This window comes from Leuciscus leuciscus, assembly GCF_965113295.1.
Source record: "Leuciscus leuciscus genome assembly, chromosome: 7".
NCBI lineage: Eukaryota > Metazoa > Chordata > Actinopteri > Cypriniformes > Leuciscidae > Leuciscus > Leuciscus leuciscus.
The window spans coordinates 43,949,072-43,969,718 of NC_138731.1; the positions used below are offsets into that span (position 1 = coordinate 43,949,072).

Below are 20,647 nucleotides of genomic sequence, written 5' to 3' on the forward strand. Positions count from 1 at the left end.
ACTTTAAAAAAAAGCTTTTAAAAGTATTAAAAATCTTACAGATCCACAACTTCTGACTGGTAGTGTATTTGCTCCCTGTTTTCAGGGGTTAGTTTTGCCATGCGTTCATGCACTTCTGCTTGTGAAAGTCAATGACTCTGTGTGTAACCTTCACCCGTACTCTTCTCCAGTCTAACGCAAAGTTAAAGTTAGTTCGGAGCCTGGCCATTTGTGAAGAACCCTCTCCTTCCACAATTACCACACAACTGCCTCAAGACCACCAGGTAAACCTCATCAACGGTCAATGCAGTCCAGCTCATGACGTGCTGCTCAACACACATGATTCATGTTTTAATATATGTCTCATATGTGACATCAGACTGTACCTTTCGCCACTTCTGTGACTAGTAATAATTCAGCTACATGATACTAATATCTTACATATTTATGTTTAAAATATTAACCCTTTCCCCGCCATTAACGGAAATTTCTGGCTTTCCGTGTTCTCACTGTTATATGGTAGGGGGCGCTATTACGCAACTTCTGAGTGCCAAATCTCCTCATCAAAACACAGGCGAAGAAGCAGCAGAAACAAGCCATATCATATGTTAGCATATGCATATGTAAAATAACGTGATCATCAACACATTAAACGGCATGTGAATCAAAACGGCCAAATGTTACTGAATGAAATGTCGAACCATGGACTGTGAAGCATTATGGGTGTTGATGGACTCGATCTGTGTTTCGATCATCATTCTGAATCACAACCCGGACGTAGTATTTGACAAAACCCCGATTTTCTCAGCTTTTTGCTCAAAATGTTGCTTTTTTAATGAAACTTACCAACATTCAAGTGTTGATTAAAAAAGGTTTATTTTGTTTAAAACCAGAGGCCATGTTCTTTCTTTTGATATATTGCATATTCAGATATTCATACAACAAAACATACTAATTAAAATAATTAAATGTTCTCTTTTTCTTGTCAGTATTGCTGTTTGATTGTCATTAACGGCAATATTATTAATAACCAGACCACTTAATTAATGCTATTCATCTATTCCTTTTATCACAGTTGCATTATCGGTGGCTTTATTAAAAATATGATCGAGGTAGTTAGCAAGAACTGTGATGACACAAACACAAGTCTATATTTTGATTGAGATATTGGTGTAGTGTTGTGGAAAATGTGCTTATTGTTCTGCTCCATTAGCGTTGTGTTCATCTTCACCCCACAGGATGGAGATCGTATTAAATTCTCCCAGACGTTTGACAGAGAAGAATCGCCTCTTACGGCAAACGATGATGATGATGATAAAGACAAAAGTGCCAACAAGCTTGAGAAAATGCCACGCAAGATGCTGTCCAGAGGTGCGTTGTGTTGTGCGATTCGATTTTAAAGACAAAAGAAAATGTGAACATGTTAAAAATGAACTTGTTCTCCTCTCTGTGAAGACTCCAGCCAGGATTACACAGACTCCACCGGCATCGACCTGCACGAGTTCTTGGCGAACACACTGAAGAACAACCCCAGGTCAGACACCTTTGACCTCTGTGAGCACACTGTCCACTAACCAGTGCCTATCTTAATCTTTATAAAGCACAATTAAGAACAACTACAGCTGACCAATGTGCTGCACAATGTTCTAAAACCAAAAACAATGAATAAAAATAAAACAAAACAGAACAACAAGGGACATAACTTTGACTTTGGAACAGTTATTACGGATTAATTGTTAAATTTGATGTGTAATACTTCATTTGACCTCTAGAGGTGGTCATTCAACATTTGTTTTAGTTATTTTGTACCTTGATGTGAAAGTGCAGGTTATATTTATACCCGTTTTGAATCATTATGTATTAAATGGCTAAACGTCGACATTTATCGACAGGGACCGAATGATGTTGCTGAAGCTGGAACAGGACATCCTCGACTTCATCAGTAATAACGAGTGAGTCATTCATTGCAACTATGAAATCTGTTTTATTTTTTTTCCAAATTTGTTTTTTTTCTGTTTGATTTTTTTTGTTTTTTTCTGGATTCCATTTTAATTGTTAAATTTGATGCAAGTAATCAAAAAACATGTAGAATACATTAAAATATTGAAATGTGTATACAATATAGCAACAGTTTATTAAAAAGTTTTAAAAAAGTTTTAATAAGTCATTTTATTTTCCGGTTTTTCCATTTTAATATATTTGGATGCTTTTTTAATTGTTTAACTAAATTTTAATAATCAAAAATTGAATCAATTAAATGTATAGAACTAACAATTTAATGATTTGTTAAAATGTTTAAATTATTATTATTATTATTATTATTATTATTATTTTGAATAATATTTTGGATTCTTTTTTAATTGTTTAACTAAATTTTAATAAATCAAATCAATTAAATTTATATAACTAACAATTTAATGATTTGTTAAAATGTTTAAATTAATCAATTTTAATATATTTTGGATTCTTTTTTAATTGTTTAACACAATTTTAATAATCAAATCAATTAAATTTATATAACTAACAATTTAATGATTTGTTAAAATGTTTAAATTAATCCGTTTGAATATATTTTGGATTATTTTTTAGTTGTATAACAAAATTTTAATAATCAAAAGCCTAATCTGTCTAATCAATTGAATGCTTACAACTTTAACAATTTAATGATTTGTTCAAATGTTTAAATGATGTGTTTTCTGTGTGTTCCAGGTGTCAGAGGAGAAAGTTTCCGCCCATGACCTCCTATCACCGAATGCTCCTGCACCGAGTCTCTGCTTACTTCGGCTTAGACCACAACGTCGACCAGACCGGGAAATGTGTCATCATCAACAAAACCAGCAATACACGGATGTGAGCGACTGCGGCGTCTTTTGCGTTTGATCCTTTTGAAATGAGTTTTAGAGCAGAAACGTAATTATGAGGGATTTGAGATAGGATTGTGTATGCGACGGAATAAAGCGGCCGTGTAAACACACCGCTTCTCCTGGAAAGTGTCTCATTTGTGTTTCTCTCTCTCTCTCTGTTCCCCCCGACGTGTGCAGACCAGATCAAAAGTTTTCCGAACACATCAAAGACGACAAGACGGATGATTTCCAGAAGCGCTACATCTTAAAACGGGACAACTCCAGCGTAGACAAAGACGACAACATGGTAGGTGGAGAGCTGCTAATAAAGCCAACATGGTTATTAGAGCGCATAATAACATCATGTAATGCTTCATAAACTGCAGGGAAAGTTCAAAGAGCGTTGTGTGTTTCAGATGCGGATGAAACTGAAAGAGGACAGGAGAAGCAAGTCAATCGAGGAGCGTGAGGAGGAATATCAGAAAGTGCGAGAGAGGATCTTCGCTGATGTAAGATGCATTAACGGCTACATGATCGTGTGCTTATGGGTCTTTGAAATGCAATTTTAACAGCCTTGAATCTCTTTTGCAGGGTTTAGACACTTTCCCGCTGGATCAAAGGTGAGTGTAAGACGAGAGACACAGAATTTAGGGGAAACACATGTAGAGCATGACACTAGCAACGCCAAGATCATGGGTTTGATTCCCAGGAAATGCATGAACTGAAATGTAATATGTGACCCTGGATCATAAAACCAGTCACAAGGGTATTTTTATGGCATACCCATATGGGTCAAAATTATCAATTTTTATTTTATGCCAAAAATCATTAGGATATTAAGTAAAGATCATGTTCCATGAAGATATTTAGTAAATTTCCTACCGTAAATATATAAAACATTTATTTTTATGAGTGAATGCAGCACAATCGTGAACATAAATGAACAACTTTTAAAGGAGATTTTCTCAATGTTTCGATTTTTTTTGCACCCTCAGATTCCAGATTTTCTAATAGTTGCATCTTGACCAAATATTGTCCTATTCTAACAAACATACATCAATGGAAAGCTTATTTATTCAGCTTCCATGTGATGTTTACATCTCAATTTCATAAAATTGACCCAGGTTTTGTGATCCAGGGTCACATATAGGATTAAAGCTTCTGCCTAATGCATAAATGTCAAATGATGGGCGTTTCACGCTCTGAACTGAATATTTACATTTATGCATTTAGTTTTGCTTTTATTCAAAATGACTTGCAAAAAAGGAACAAAAGCAATTCGTACAACATTTGTAATATACAAATGTCATATTAGACGACTAGATTAGGAGGAATAGACAACATAGAGAAAATCAAGTCCCGCCCTACAGTTTTTGTTCTTATAAAATATCATGCATCACTCAGAAATATTATGCTTACATTATGGGAGTAAATGGGTGCCAGACAGTATTTGATTTGACTAATAAACTTAATATTCAGTGACATTATCAAATTAACCACTCAACCAGATGAGAACAAAACTTGAACTGAATTGACTTGTTGTCTGTAGAGCTGCTTTACAGCTGAATTGAATTAATTTCATAACTGTTGAACTTTGCAACACTGACATTATTGAATTAAATCAACATTGAACTAAATTGAACTGAATAACGACACTTCTTTTTTTGTAGAGCTGCTAATTTGTCTCATATTTGATGACATTTTCATCATTGATATTCCTGTTTATACATATAAAGCTGCTTTAAAACAATCTGTATTGTATAAAGCTGACTTGAGCTTAAGTTCTGCCATAATAAATCACGTTGAACGTCAAGTAATAAGCGACATGTTTTCCAGGATTCAGGAGGACGAGATGTGTAACAACATACAGCAGAGACGGCAGATCTTCAGGTAATCACTGCCGTTCATCATATTCTCATGACCTGCAAGAGAACTGAAGCTGGTAGTTTTCTGTAGGCGCGTTTCCATTACGGATTTGCGCAAAACTTTTGTGATTTAAATAGTGTTGTTTTTGGCGGCCTGTTTTAATTTTAGTTTTAGTCTAGTCTTTGTGTCAAGCTGTCATTTTAGTTTTTATTAGTTTTAGTCACGTTCATACTCTTTTTAGTCTAGTCAAGTTTTAGTCGACGAAAACTGATGACATTTTAGTCTAGTTTTAGTCAACGAAAACTGATGACATTTTAGTCTAGTTTTAGTCAGTGGAAATTGTATTTTAGTCTCTTTTTAGTAATGCAATTCTATTTACCCTAGTCAATATAGAATATATTTAGTATATTTAGCTTTGGCTGTGACGGTGGCAGTTGTTGTTGTTTTTTTACCACCACGGTAATGGACCAACTACCGGCGGTGGTTGGGGGGTTATTTAAAAAAAAAAAAAAAAAAAAAAAAACTCGTTTTATATTTCCACACAAAGACGCGTGATATAGCCTATACTCTGCGCTCTGAGAGGGATGTGGGACACGAGCAGGAAAGAGACCATCGATCTCTTTATGATATCTTCGTGTTTTCTACTTGATGTAAATTGGTCTGAAGAGCGAATTTTATCCTCCACAAGGGCGAAATATTTAGAAATTATATATTTATTTTGTTCTATGTTTGAGATTGCGCTGCCAGAGAAAGTGAAACTAAAAATCACCCGCGCGTGTGAAACGCGTTTTACAACTAAACTTGACTAATGTCAAATGACTATGTCTAATATAGGCCTAACAAGCACAAACTGTGTAAAAAATTATTTGACATGCAAGTACAAATGTAGGCTATCTGTCCTACAGAGTTTTTCTACTTTACCACAGTAAAGAATACGAATATAATAGGCCTAATTAAAAGCGAACCAATGAAGAAACGTTTATAATCCATTTAGAAAATGGGTGAGACGTGAGTGAAGATTTGGGAAAAGAAACAAGAGATTCCATGCAGGGATGAGTCACGATTTTTGGATATTCGATTAGTTTATTTAATTATAGAACATCGAATAGGTTGTGCGATTATTCTCTAAAATAAAATCTCCATGTTCTGGTGCTGATGCGGTGACGCGTTCATGTAACCGCGGGTGACGCTGCCAATAACATACAGCTGTCACAAAGAACCGGCAAAAGTAATGATTATGAATGTGTCAAATATCAATGAGACATTTTAATAGAATAACTAATGGAGTAATATTGTTAAATTCGCTGATAATCGGGTGACCAGATCGCAAACCAGAATTTAAACCCGACAAAGCTATGGGTTCACGCACAACTCTCTCATTCGTCGTGACGTTATAACATTTCGTCTCGTCTCGTTTTGGTCAACGAAAATGAAGAGACATTTTAGCATAGATTTTATTTCGTAAACCACATTTAGTCTCGTTTTTATTCGTCAACGATATTGCATTATACATGTATTTTAGTCATCGTCACATGACTAGCATTTACGTCTCGTCTCGTTTTCGTCAGGTGATAACGGTTCGTTGACGACAATATTTCGTCATAATTTTCGTTGACGAAAGCAACACTAGATTTAAAAAAAAATCTTTTTTTTCTTTTTTTTTCTTTTTTCTTTTTTTTTCTTTTTTTTCTTTTTTTCTTTTTTTCCCCCCTTTCTAAATGTTGACAAAAAACCATTGCGAAATTACGGCGTTTCAATTAACCGATGTTATGCGACTAAAACGTAATTTTTTCCTCTTGCGATAAGTCAATCCAAAAATCATGGCGACGGATGTTGTTAGGTTTACGTATATCCCAGCCACCGCACTGGCCATTATTATTAATCAAAGGAGACGTATGTGTGTTATCCAAGCATTAATGGTAAGGACAGACTCTTATACTGTGAGCGGCTCATATGAGGCGTTTCTGGGTGTTTCTCCCTCATTTCGGCTTCGAGGTCTTGATTGTGGCATTTCTTTGAGGTTTAGAATCCAGTATTCCTGTAATTCTTTTGTCTTTTATGAATTTAATGAAGAACTCTGTCCAAACACACCGCGTCATCTACGTCAGGTGACCTGGAAATGCGCAAAAACTGTTTCCATTGCAGTTTTGCGAAATATTTATTTTTCGAATTGCCTGAAAAACCACCTCATGCGAGCGTAAAAACTTGTTTGCGATTAAATGGGAGTTTTTGCGAAATTGACGTGTTTCCATTGGGCGTATTTTCAATTTTCAATTTCAATTTGCGCAGTTTGAAGGGTAATGGAAACGCGGCTAATAATGCTGTCCGATGTTCTCACGCAGGCTGAAAGACGATCGGTCGGCAAACAGCCGCCAGAGCAGCTCCGAGAACGAGGCCAGGTTTTCCGAGCCGCGTCCGTGGAGCAGCACGGATTCGGACAGCTCGAACCGCAACCTGAAGCCTGCCATGACCAAAGCCAGCAGCTTCAGTGGCATCCCGGTCCTGACCCGCGGCGACAGCTCCAGCAGCAGTAAGAGTGTGGGCCGGCTCTCAAAGACAGGTGAGTGACATCACAGGACAATTCAGTTCAATTCACGTTTATTTGTATAGCGCTTTTCTGTCCCGACCTTTAGCGTCGAGCGTCGAGCCCTGAGATTGTTGACTCCCTCTTCCTCTGATGATTTCATGCTCTTTATTCTTGCTCGTAACCGCATGCTTTATTCCAGCTCATCTGTATCTCACTGCATGCTTTGAAATTCACTTTTATTAACAATCCTCTGAATTCATTGGTGATCGTTAACACTCGACCCTTAAAAAGTTCGGGATCAGTACGATTTTTTTTATTTTTTTTTTCATTGACACTTAATAAGACCTTAGTACGACCATTAGTTATAGCAATACAGTATTTATTCATCTTTGTTAATGTCAGCTAATTGTTAGTTCATGTCAGCTCAGGTCCATGAAATATGAACTCAGATTCAACTTTTGATTTTAATAATGTATTAGTAAATGTTGAAATTAACATAAACTAAGATTAATAAATGCTTTAGAAGTATTTTGTACTCTGTTCATTTGAACTAATTTTAACAAATTTTTATTTTTATTTTTTATTATTCATCAAGGATGCATTAAATTGACCAAAAGTGACAGTAAAGACAGTTATGATGTTACAAAAGATTCTATTTCACATAAATGCTGTTCTTTCTTTCTATTAATGAAAGAATCATGAAAAAAGCATTATGATTTCCACAAAAATCTGAAGCATGTCAACTGTTTTCAACATCATAATAATAAGTTTTTTGAGCAAAATCATCATATTAGAATGATTTCTGAGGATCATGTGACACTGAAGACTGGAGTAATGATGCTGAAAATTCAGCTTTGATCACAGGAATAAATTATACTTTACTATATATTCACATAGAAAAGTTATTTTAAATTTTAATAATATTTTAAACAAATTATTGTATTTTTGATCGCATAAATTCAGCCTTGATGAGCAGAAAATACTTCTTCTTCCAGAAACATAACCAAACTGTTGAACGGTAGCTCTCATGTAAATTACCGTCCTCCGCCTGTACAACATTTGAGACATGAACACGTTTAGTGCTTTTCATTTCAAATGGGAAAAAAAAACATCTCATATTTGAGAGAAGAGACAAGAAACAAGTAAATTGCTAAATGAGCCGAGACATTAATCAGAAATTAATTAATATGTCATTCTCAGGCTAATACAATTATTCTCTTCTTCCATTGCTTCGGTCCCTGAGGTAATTAGAAATGAAATTGAATTGAGCATCTTGTTGAAATTCGTCTGACCTTGCTTTCTATACTTCCATATTCTGCAGTGTTTTAATAACTGCAGCGCTTCCTTTGCCAATATGTTCCACGATCCCCAGTGAATTCACGAGCGATCGCTATGTTAAAGGGATAGTTCACCCAAAAATGAAAATTAGCCCATGTTTTACTCGCCCTCAAGTCATCCTAGGTGTATATGACATTTTTCTTTCAAAATGTCCTGGCTCTTCCAAGCTTTATAATGGCAGTGAATGGCCGTTTCTGTTTTGAAGTCCATATAAGTGCATCTATCCATGATAAAAGTGCATCTATCCATGATAAAAGTGCATCTGTCCATGATAAAAGTGCATCTATCCATCATAAAAGTGCATCTATTCATGATAAAAGTGCATCTGTCCATCATAAAAGTGCATCTATTCATGATAAAAGTGCATCTATCCATCATAAAAGTGCATCTATCCATGATAAAAGTGCATCTATCCATCATAAAAGTGCATCTGTCCATCATAAGTGCATCTATTCATGATAAAAGTGCATCTATCCATCATAAGTGCATCTATTCATGATAAAAGTGCATCTGTCCATCATAAAAGTGCATCTATCCATCATAAAAGTGCATCTGTCCATCATAAGTGCATCTATTCATGATAAAAGTGCATCTATCCATCATAAGTGCATCTATTCATGATAAAAGTGCATCTATCCATCATAAAAGTGCATCTATTCATGATAAAAGTGCATCTATCCATCATAAAAGTGCATCTATTCATGATAAAAGTGCATCTGTCCATCATAAAAGTGCATCTATTCATGATAAAAGTGCATCTATCATCATAAAAGTGCATCTATTCATGATAAAAGTGCATCTGTCCATCATAAAAGTGCATCTATTCATGATAAAAGTGCATCTATCCATCATAAAAGTGCATCTATTCATGATAAAAGTGCATCTGTCCATCATAAGTGCATCTATTCATGATAAGTGCATCTATCCATCATAAAAGTGCATCTATTCATGATAAAAGTGCATCTGTCCATCATAAGTGCATCTATTCATGATAAAAGTGCATCTATCCATCATAAAAGTGCACCTATTCATGATAAAAGTGCATCTGTCCATCATAAGTGCATCTATTCATGATAAGTGCATCTATCCATCATAAAAGTGCATCTATTCATGATAAAAGTGCATCTGTCCATCATAAAAGTGCATCTATTCATGATAAAAGTGCATCTGTCCATGATAAAAGTGCATCTATTCATGATAAAAGTGCATCTATCCATCATAAAAGTGCATCTATTCATGATAAAAGTGCATCTGTCCATGATAAAAGTGCATCTATTCATGATAAGTGCATCTATCCATCATAAAAGTGCATCTATTCATGATAAAAGTGCATCTGTCCATCATAAAAGTGCATCTATTCATGATAAAAGTGCATCTGTCCATGATAAAAGTGCATCTATCCATCATAAAAGTGCATCTATTCATGAAAAGTGCATCTGTCCATCATAAAAGTGCATCTATCCATCATAAAAGTGCATCTATTCATGATAAAAGTGCATCGATTCATGATAAAAGTGCATCCATCCATCATAAAAGTGCATCTATTCATGATAAAAATGCATCTGTCCATCATAAAAGTGCATCCATCCATCATGCACTTTAATGATGGATAGATGCACTTTTAAGGACTTCAAAACAGAAATGGCCATTCACTGCCATTATAAAGCTTGGAAGAACCAGGACATTTTTTAATATAACGTCTGAAAGAAGAATGTCATATACACCTAGGATGACTTCAGGGCGAGTAAATCATGGCTAATTTTCTTTTTTGAGCGAACTATCCCTTTAAGGCTCCTGTCGTTACTCCCTCTCTAGGTTCTGACTCTTGTAGTAGCGTAGCTTCGTCCACGGGTTCGCTCTCTCGATCCCAGCCTCCCTCTGCCGTGGCTTTAACGCAGTCGATGGGCTATCCTCCTGTCAGCGCTAGTAGCGGCGTTTGCTATGAGCCGCCAGCGTCTACGGCTAATGCTAGCTACTATTTGCTTCCGCTGGAAACCGCCGGGATACCGGCCGGAAGTATCCTGGTCAACCCACATACAGGTTGGTAAACGCTGTGCAACTGATTTCTCTCGATATGCATGTCTTTATATCCTCCACTAACCCTGATCTTAACTGTGTGTCTCAGACTGTCGTTTCATAAACACTGATGCTGAATTGATGGTGGGATTTAACGGTACATTACTGTTTGGGCTCGTAATGAGGATTTTATTTGCTTCTGAAAGGTCAAAGTTTTTAATAGATGCTCTGTAAATCGTAGGGCACTCATTTTTCCGTTTTAATTTTTCTTGACTCCTGTTTTAATGGTTAAAGTTCATTTTAGTAATCAAAAAGCACGTCTTATTAATTGAAATCATGGAACTTATGAAATGTAACAATTTTTAGGGCCCTAAAAAAAATCTTTGATTTAGTCTCAATCCTTTTTTTTTTTTTTTTTTTATTCCATGCTGTCCTTTGTAATTTTTCTGGATTTAATTTTAATGGTTTAATTGAAATTTTAATAATCAAAAATAATATCTAATAAAAAAAATGTATACAATAGTTGGGCTGATTTTTCATTTGTTTTCAAAAATTCAGAAATTGTGTGATTTGAATTTTTTCTGGCTTTTATTATTTTATACAAAATCATTCAATCATAAAACATTCATTTTACTAAAATTTAAATTTTTAGGACCCTATGAAATATGTTAGTTTTTTCTTTTTCTTTTTTTTTCTGGATTTTATTTTAATTGTTTAATTAAAATTGCATAATCAAAAAAAAAAAAAGCATTTCTAGTCAATTTAATTTAATTTATAATTTAATTAAAACTTTAACAACCTAATTCATAGAAGATTATTATTATTATATTATATAATATAATCTTTTTATTTTATTTAATTTTTTACAATAATAGGAATCTATGATTTGTATTTTCAGAATTTATTTTCTGGATTTATGATTTAAAACAGAATGATTAGCGATAATGATAAAACATGATGATAATAATAGGGCCCTAAAATCTCCTCTTCATAGCGATCATGAAAAATTAAAATAAACGTTTCATAAAGGTCACTTTCAACCTCAGACTTCAGTCAGCGAATACATCCACAGTGTCCTGCTGGCAAACTCCTAATGAAGCCATTTGTGATGTGTCCGGGGCCAGACGCACGTGTAAAATATTGTTTCATTGGAGACCTTAAAATATGCATGCGGCCGCTAGGTCACGTTATATGGCCAGCGCTAATGCATTTACACCAGGCAGCACCGGTGTGTAATTGCATATTGACCTCTTTACGGAGTTTGCAAATGGGAAATTTCTTACTTCTGCCGAGGCCTCTGGGATGTGAGATCGTGTTCTGGAGCTCGATGCCTTCTTATGTGCTGCATTTGTCATCATTTACAGGTTTATATTCAGACTTTAGCTCATTTGCACTGTTGTTCGTAATCTAGTGCGGTTCATCTTTCTCAGTGTGAACAAATGAGCCGATACTGGACATTAGCATTAAGTCAAGTCAATTTATTCCTGAAGCACATTCACAATACTCTGTTTCAAAGCAACTTCACAGAAAATCATGATAGTAGTGTTTATTAATATCTTCATGCTTATAGTTGCATTCAGCAGATTAGAGCTGGGCGATAATATACTTACATTTTACTACAATATAAACAATGAGATTTGCTATATAATATGTGACCCTGGATCACGTCACCAGTCTCGAGTCGCACGGGTATATCTGTGGCAATAGCCAACAATACATTTCTATGGGTCAAAATCATCGATTTTTCTTTTATGACAAAAATCATTAGGATATTAAGTAAAGATCATGTTTCATGAAGATATTTTGTAAATTTCCTACCGTAAATATATAAAACATATAGAAGATGCTTTAAATCTACAATCCTCTTGACTGATCGCAGGTCAGCCTTTCCTGAACCCTGAAAGCAGTGCTGTTGTCTACAACCCCAGTATGACCTCACAGGCCTCCAGGTGTCAATCATCTGTAGCTCCGCCTCCAGCCGCTCACCAGCCCGCCAATCACGTCATGTCACAGGTGAGTTTAGTATTGCTGACGTTTACTAATGAATCCAGTGGTTTGATTTGGTGATCAGAGGCAGTCTTTAGGTCAGATGTGCAGGATTATGGGACGTATTTGCTCTGATGAATCTTTAATTTTATGGATTTATGTAAGGACATATACATTTTCTAGGAGCCACATTAATGTTCTTAGGTTTGGGAAATTAATCTGTGTTTATCAGTTTCATTGATTGACTTTAGATAAACCATCTGCACGTTCTCTCCTGATTCCCTGACTTTTTCCATCCTGTGCATCTGGGACTTAATCCATTTTCTTCCTGTGTGTGTGTGTTTCCTCTTCCTGTATGTGTGTTTCCTCTTCCTGTTCTGTGTCTTCAGCCTCTCTGGTCTGTCCAGCCGTCCACGGTGTCTTACCCACCGATCCTTACAGTGTCTCCTAACCAGCAGTTCACTGTGGTACCTACATCTATCACTCTTTCTTTCTCTTTCTCTTTTTTTCTCTTTTTTTCTCTTTCTCTTTCTCTTTCACTCACTCACTCACTCACTCACTCACTCACTCACTCACTCACACTCTCTCACTCTCTCACACTCACTCTCACACACTCTCTCACACACACACACTCTCTCACTCTCACACACACTCTCTCACTCACTCTCTCACACACACTCACACACTCTCTCTCTCTCTCTCTCTCTCTCTCTCTCTCTCTCTCTCTCTCTCTCTCTCTCTCTCTCTCTCTCTCTCTCTCTCTCTCTCTCTCTCTGATGTCGACCGCTTTGTGCATTTCTCAACTTCTTGACTCCATCATCGTACGCTTTTCACATCAATCGCACATAGCAAAGCTGCAGGGTTCAGTATTTTAAGGAACGTTCTCAAACCCATCATGGCTCACTCGGACACGCATCATAACCTCTTTTTCTTGACCTCCCTCAGCCAGTAAACATCCCTTAATGACTAATTAAAAGAGTGGGAGATGCTTTGAATAATTAATGGAGGAGCAGATGCTGGAATTAATATTCTATGAATAGAAAAGCGTCTCGTCTCTTACCATTTCTAATGGGGCACAAAAAGCTAATTCATAAAGCCTAATAGTTACAGTAAAAGCATGAACATGTCATCTCATCTGTGCTTTGGCCGTCTAGCTAGCAACAGTTGACACATGATACTTTGATCAAATTGATGCAATTAAGCTCATAAAAATAGCAACCATAATCATAGTAAAATGTGGAGAATTACAGGCATGTAAAGTGTTGATTCTCTTCAGTTCTAAAAACAAACTGCAAATACTTTATGAAACAAAATCTTCTGTCAGCAGGATAATCTGAGTGCCCAGTTCAGTCACATGATGATGGTTCGGCAGGCCTCGGGAGACACCCGTGACGCTCACGCCGTCGTTTACCCGTCGCCCGTGTCTCTCCAGACGCCTGCGCCTCATCAGGCCGGATACATGATGCCCTCGCCAGGACAGAACGTGCCCACGTTCCCTTCATCGCACGCGACCTCCGTCAACCAGCAGCAGAGCTTCATCCAGCAGCAGGTGCGGGACACACTCAGAGCTGCTAATGTCAACACATGTGTTCTGTCCCTATACAAACACTTTTTGCATTTGACCTCTTGTCTTACATGCCATATTTGCCACAAAATGCCACAAAAATGCAAGTGTGTTCAGAGCTTTTCCACATGTTTAGAGTTTCAGTGCATTGCACTTTAAAATAAACATCTAAATGTCTGTTCAGTAGTTCCAATGTAATTGTGATGCTTCTAATTAAGTGGGGAATAAAAAGCATTTGCAAATGTTCTAAACACACTCAAGCTCACCTCTTCACCAATACAATGTGCAACATTTTTTGTTTGTTTTCCCAGTTTATATCTCGTAATTTCAAATTATGCATTTTTAATTGCAAGTTTCGGCTCACAATTCTGACTTTTTTCCTTCCAATTGATAGTTCATATCTCATAATTGCATATTCTAAACATTTTTACATCTCGCAGATCTGACTTTTTGTTTCAGAATTGTGTGATTTATAAACTCAAGGAAAAACTTGAGATAAAAAGTCACAATTAGCTTTTTGTTTTTATTCCAATGGTGGAAACAAACTTCTATAAATATCTAATTAATTTAACTTACTTTGTTTTCCTCTGCATTGCAATTTTTTTTGTTCCTGAACATGATGAATGATGGGAGACACGTAGACTCAAATAAGCGTTATTAGAGATAATGTGTTTAGTGTGTGTTAAGGCCGCTGAACTTTGTGAGTGTGAGGATCAGGATGGGCCATGGTCTCCCCAGATCGATGGTGCAGAAGTGACAGACTTCAGCTGTCATGAATTCAGTGACTGGAGGCGTTTTGTGTGAGTCAGCATGTACTGTACGTCACTGAAGTTCACGTCATGTCATTCTCGTCACAGATGGCACCGTGTTACTGTTCACCCAGTCAGTACACAGTGTCTGGACAGCCGTACCGGCCCGTGGGCTCAATGCCATACAGCAGCCCTCAGAGTCAGATGCCCACAGCACCCACGCAGCCGGCAGGTAACTACACGGATGCACACACATGCACTCATATACACACATGCACTCGCACACACACACATGCACAAATGCACTCATTCACACATGCATGCACACACATTCACTCATATACACACATGCACTCGCATACACACACATGCACTCACATGCATACACACACATGCACTCATATACACACGAGCTCGTATACACACACGCACGCACTCATTCACACATGCATGCACACACATTCACTCATACACACACATGCACTCATATACACACGTGCTCGTATACACACACATGCACTCATTCACCCATGCATGCACACACATTCACTCATATACACACATGCACTCGCATACACACACACATGCACTCACATACATACACACACATGCACTCATATACACACTTGCTCGTATACACACACATGCACTCTCAGACATGCACTCACACACATGCACTCATTCACACACACATGCACTCACATGCAGACACGTGCACAAGAGCTTTAGCAGCCAACGCAATTTTTACCTGGTCTCTTTGAGCTCACGTTGATTTTAGTTTGTGTTAATTACTGGGCCTCTCGATGCGCTCGTTCTTTATCCACACTCTCGGTGTACATTTGTTGTCTCTGTGTTGCACACACACAACGATTGTCACAGGAGATCACAGGGCGCTCGTGGCATTTGGCCCTTTGAACAGATACAAAGAGGTTTGATTTTGCTCTATTGTTCAGCGTGCGGTGACAAATGTTTTACTGGATTGAATTGAAACAAAAACATCCCTCGTGCTTTGAATATCTGAAAGCGGATCCGTTGAGAACCGTGAGGGGAACTGGACGCTCAGAGCTGGAGCTTTGCTGTGTGAGTTCTGTCGGAGCGGCTGAATGCGGGGCCGAGGCACTGTCTGAGACGCCCTACGATTCTCACAGTGAACCGGTCTCTTTTCCAGCCCCTCACTCCTCCTCGAACATCGGATCAAGCTGCGTTTGAGTCGTCTTTAATCTTCCATCTGCGAGGTCACGTGATCCGTTTGACTGTCACACAGCATTAGTCTGTGTTCTTTGCATAAAATGTTTAACATGTTTCCCTTTTTTGGGTCAGTTGCTGTGGTCATTTAATGTAATTTAATGATCCAGACTACCAGTCAAAGATTTTTAACCATTCATTTTTTTTGAAAGAAGACTCTTCTGCTCATCAAGGCTACATTTATTTGATCAAAAATACTGTAAAAATTGTGAAATATTATTTCAATTTCAAATAACTGTTTTCTATGTGAATATATATCTAGTAAAGTGTAATTTTGACACTGTACAAGTACAAATACTGACAAGTATTTCAGCTGTGATCAAAGCTGAATTTTCAGCATCATTACTCCAGTCTTCAGTGTCACATGATCCTTCAGGAATCATTCTAATATGATCATTTGATGCTCAAGAAACATTTCTGATTATTATCAATGTTGAAAACAGTTCTTTGAATAGAAAGTTCAAAAGAACAGCATTTATTTGAAAGATATTTTTTTTTGAATTATAAATGTCTTTACTGTCACTTTTGATCAATTTAATGCATCATTGCTGAATAAAAGTATTGATTCTTAACTAAAATCGTATTAAAATCTTAAATCCTTGAAACTTTTGAATGGTCGTGTATCACGGTTTCCACAAATATATGAAGCAGCGTAAGTGTTTCTTAAGCAGCAAATCACCATATTAGAAAGATTTCTTAAGGATCATGTGAAACGATTGTAGTTGTTGTTTTCTTTTCTTCAGGAAATTCAATGATAAAATGTTTTAGTGGTCGTATCGTAATGTCTGTGTTTGTATAATATGGTGAATGAAAGCTGCTTTTTCAGCATGTGTATCAAATCAGAAGATTTGTATCAAATGAATGAATCCGTGTAAAAACGGCTCATGAAACCAAAGTCTCAAAACAGATTTTTCAGACTCTGATTCTGATTGGATGAATCCTGTTGGGTTTAGAGTCAACAGATTGTCTTAACGTTTGCAGCTCATCTCTAATGAAAACACAGAACTGTGAACAATGTGTGTTTCTTAATTGTATATTTCATTTGCATCAGAAAGAAAAGTGAGGAACATGTTCTGAATCCTGTGTGATGTAAATGATGATTAGAAATCAAACCCTTCAGATGTTCTGAGACCGTGAAACACATTTTCTTCTCTTCTGTACCTGCTCGCTCAGCCAGAACCCAGTGTTTAATATTATATTCCCATCATGCTCTGCTTCTAAGTGGAGGTGAGAGAATAGGGCTAAAAATAGCGTGCGTTCACCATCTCCTCGCCGCGGGCCGTCCGTTTCTTTTGTCCCACTTCTGGGCTAAATTGATTGCCGTCCCTTTGGCCAAAAGCCAGCAGAAATTGAAAACGCCCTCTTCCCGTGGGGAGAGTGTGTTTGATAGTGTCACGGAGTTACACGCTACCCCCAATAACCTTGACACCAATGCAAATTATCCTGCCTCATAATGGGCCGTTTCTGTGCGCCGTACGCCGCCGCTCGTGTAAATTACCATCTTACATGTAGAAGCTTTTAAAGGCGTAACATTGGCAGCCATTATGTAAGCTATTGTCTTTTGGGGAGTGTGTGTGTGTGTGTGTGCGCTCCGATAATGAGAGGCAATTTAATGCTGCTGGTTTGGTGAGATCATTAGTGATTTAAAGCGTTTTAGATAGTAAGGCTATCATTAGCCAGCTTTGCTCTAATTGACGAGCTTTATGACGACACAAATCTCACTTTGATGATCCTCAATATTTTAAGAACATAGTAAAGAAACCTGGGTGTCGTTTTTGGATTGTGATCTGAGTTTTAAATCTCATGTAAATAAAGTGACGTAAGTGAAGGATTGCCAGGATTTGTCCTTTTTAGCTTTGGATGATGCTAATGCATTTATCCTTTCTCGTCTCATCTAAATTGCAATGGATACAAAATGCATCAGCCAGAGTGCTAATAAAATAATAAAAGTTGAGAGCTCCACAAATACTCCACAAAAACGTGGAGGAAAGCGGGCGAGATCCACAAAATAAGAGGAAAAAATGTTTTCTTGTGCCTTTGGATGTCAGAATCATCATTTTTACAGAATACCGTCGTCAAAGATGCCCTTTAAAGTCAAACACAGGCATTAAACTGCGACATTTACGCTCATTTTAAAGTATGAATTTAATGTAAACAATAGATCCACATATAATATTCACATATGCAGTTCATAGGGAGCATTATATATAAACCCTGTGGATACAGCATGAAATAACAGTTAAGCCTAGAACATTTTTATCTCACAATAGCGACTTTTTTTCTCTCATAATAGTGTTTATATCTCTCAATTTGGACTTTAAATGTTGGAATTATGAGTTTATATCACAATTCTGAGAACAAAAGTCAGACTTGTGGGAAATACACTCACAATTCTGAGGAAAAAACACAGAATATCGAATTAAAAAATCTCGCAATTGTGATTTTACTTTCCTAGAATTGTGAGATATAAACTTGGAATGATCTTTTTTGTTCTTTTATTCTGTGGTCTAAGACCCAAATGGTTTATTACAGTGGTTTTAATGGATCTACACTGACTGCCAGTTCAACAAAGGACTGATCTTAGCTTATAAAGTACTTGTCGCCTTAATTTTTTCCTGGTTGTTGGTCAAAATATGTTCGTAGTTTAAGATCTTCTAGTGCTGGTCTTGTGACACACTATACAGTCAATGCAGTGTTGGTGCTTTTAGTCACTATGCCTCAAAAAGATTTTGAATATATTCATATCAATATTAATTGACATGTGAAATCTATGGAAGCTCGTTTCTGCCCCAGAAATGAAAAAAATGACTTATCTCACAATTTCACTTTTTATCTCAAAATTGCGTGATATAAAGTAAGAATTCTGAGAGATTATAAACTCACAAATTACAAAATTTGAAATTCTGACTTTTTTTTTTTGAATTGCATGTTTATATCTCACAATTATGACTTAATAACACGCAGTTGGGAGATATAAAGTCAGAATTGCATGAAATAAAGTCAGAATTGTGAGTTTTTCCGCGCAATTCTGACTTTAAAACACGCAATTGCAACTTTATATCACGCAATTCTGACTTTATATCACTCAATTGTGAGATAAAAAGTCAGAATTGAGTGAAATAAACTAGCAATTGTGAGATAAAAAGTCGCAATTATCCCAATTACAAGCTTCCATAGAAATCACATTGTTAGTGTTGTACGTTTTTATTATTATGGTTGGGTTTTACCTTGCGAAGAACATAGAGCTGCATTTTATGTATGAAACATACATATAAATAAATAATCTGAATAAACAGATTGTTTATTGTTCATTTGAAAGGATGATTTTGTTTTGTAAGTGGACAGTAAATGGTTAATTGTGTATTTCTGCCACTTTCACTACACGTATCTGCTATTGAAGCGCTTGCATTGTCCTGTCGTTTCTGTACGTTCCTTCAGGTTACCAAACTGTGATGCCAAATCAGCAGCAGAACTACCAGAACGCCATCCAACCGCTGCAGAATCAGACGCTGGTCAGCAGCCAACACAGCAATATGGGCAGTCCGATGCCAGGCATGATGGTCCAGTACATGTCAATGCCATCTTATCAGGTGAGGAACATGTAATGGACTCTCTCGGTCTTTGCGGCTGCCTCACATTATAACACATTAGTGATCATAGAGCTGTCTCATGATGAGAAGTTTAATTTATGTTGATGAGATTTATGTCGTTTTTCATTTATTTTTTTTCATTTGCAATTCAGTTTTAGTGCAATATATTTCTTATAAGTGTGATTACGGATGCACCGATATGAAAATTTTAGCCGATAGCCGATAATTCTTTATATTTGAATGCCGATAATTGTCCGATAAATCTAAATATTCATCTTTATATTCATTTTTGAGAACCTGATTACAAAAACAAAAGTCTCACCATTAAAAGCCATGTCCCAAGCACACAATTATAATGGTTTTATTATGATTTTATGTAGTCTATATGACAGACTTGTGCTGCACTTCTACTGTATTTTCCTTTTTGAAGTGATTTAAATCATATTTCAAGGGATTCAGAAACATCATGGTGAACAGGTGCGCATCTGAAGTGTCTCAGCTGAAGGAAATAATACATTATTTATCGGCTTTAAGATATCGGCCAAATTTTCTTATCGGGCTGATAACGATATCATTAAAAATTAACACATGTCAGCCGATACCGATATGGTGGGCGATATATCGTGCATCCATAAGTGCAATATTTATATCTGGGGTTTTTTTTGTGTGTATAATGTTTAATATTTGTGTTGTGTATATATAACATTGTTTGTGTTGTTGTATAATGCGGCGCTAAGAGAAGCACTTCCTAATTTCGTTATACATGTTTATAATGATATTAAAGGTAATGTAATCTTGTGTGTCAGGTGTCCTCGGCTGTGCCACAGCAGGCGTATCATCATCATCATCATCAGCCCGTCGTCAGCCATGCACCCGCACCTGCGTCCAGCTTTCAGGTCTACTACAGCATCGGACCTCATAACCAACAGAACGCCCTCAGGTAC

The 20,647-nt window shown here is 36.7% G+C and overlaps 1 protein-coding gene across 3 annotated transcripts in view; it reads left to right on the forward strand.

Annotated features, from left to right (window-relative positions):
- The window catches only part of LOC309502306 (R3H domain-containing protein 1-like), a 59,628-nt gene that overhangs the window by 26,047 nt on the left and 12,934 nt on the right, over positions 1-20,647 (forward strand). Inside the window, exons 5-21 of one of the 3 annotated variants that reach the window (XM_082174648.1) lie at positions 171-263; positions 1,218-1,350; positions 1,435-1,513; positions 1,872-1,931; positions 2,689-2,829; positions 3,021-3,129; positions 3,239-3,331; positions 3,414-3,442; positions 4,659-4,712; positions 7,031-7,248; positions 10,369-10,593; positions 12,449-12,582; positions 12,945-13,022; positions 13,880-14,104; positions 14,977-15,100; positions 19,552-19,703; positions 20,510-20,643. In XM_082174648.1, coding sequence (XP_082030774.1) covers positions 171-263; positions 1,218-1,350; positions 1,435-1,513; positions 1,872-1,931; positions 2,689-2,829; positions 3,021-3,129; positions 3,239-3,331; positions 3,414-3,442; positions 4,659-4,712; positions 7,031-7,248; positions 10,369-10,593; positions 12,449-12,582; positions 12,945-13,022; positions 13,880-14,104; positions 14,977-15,100; positions 19,552-19,703; positions 20,510-20,643 — 2,081 coding nt within the window. Of the gene's footprint in view, positions 1-170; positions 264-1,217; positions 1,351-1,434; positions 1,514-1,871; positions 1,932-2,688; positions 2,830-3,020; positions 3,130-3,238; positions 3,361-3,413; positions 3,443-4,658; positions 4,713-7,030; positions 7,249-10,368; positions 10,594-12,448; positions 12,583-12,944; positions 13,023-13,879; positions 14,105-14,976; positions 15,101-19,551; positions 19,704-20,509; positions 20,644-20,647 lie in introns of all 3 variants that reach the window. The other 2 variants (XM_082174649.1, XM_082174650.1) reach the window with 2 other exon arrangements.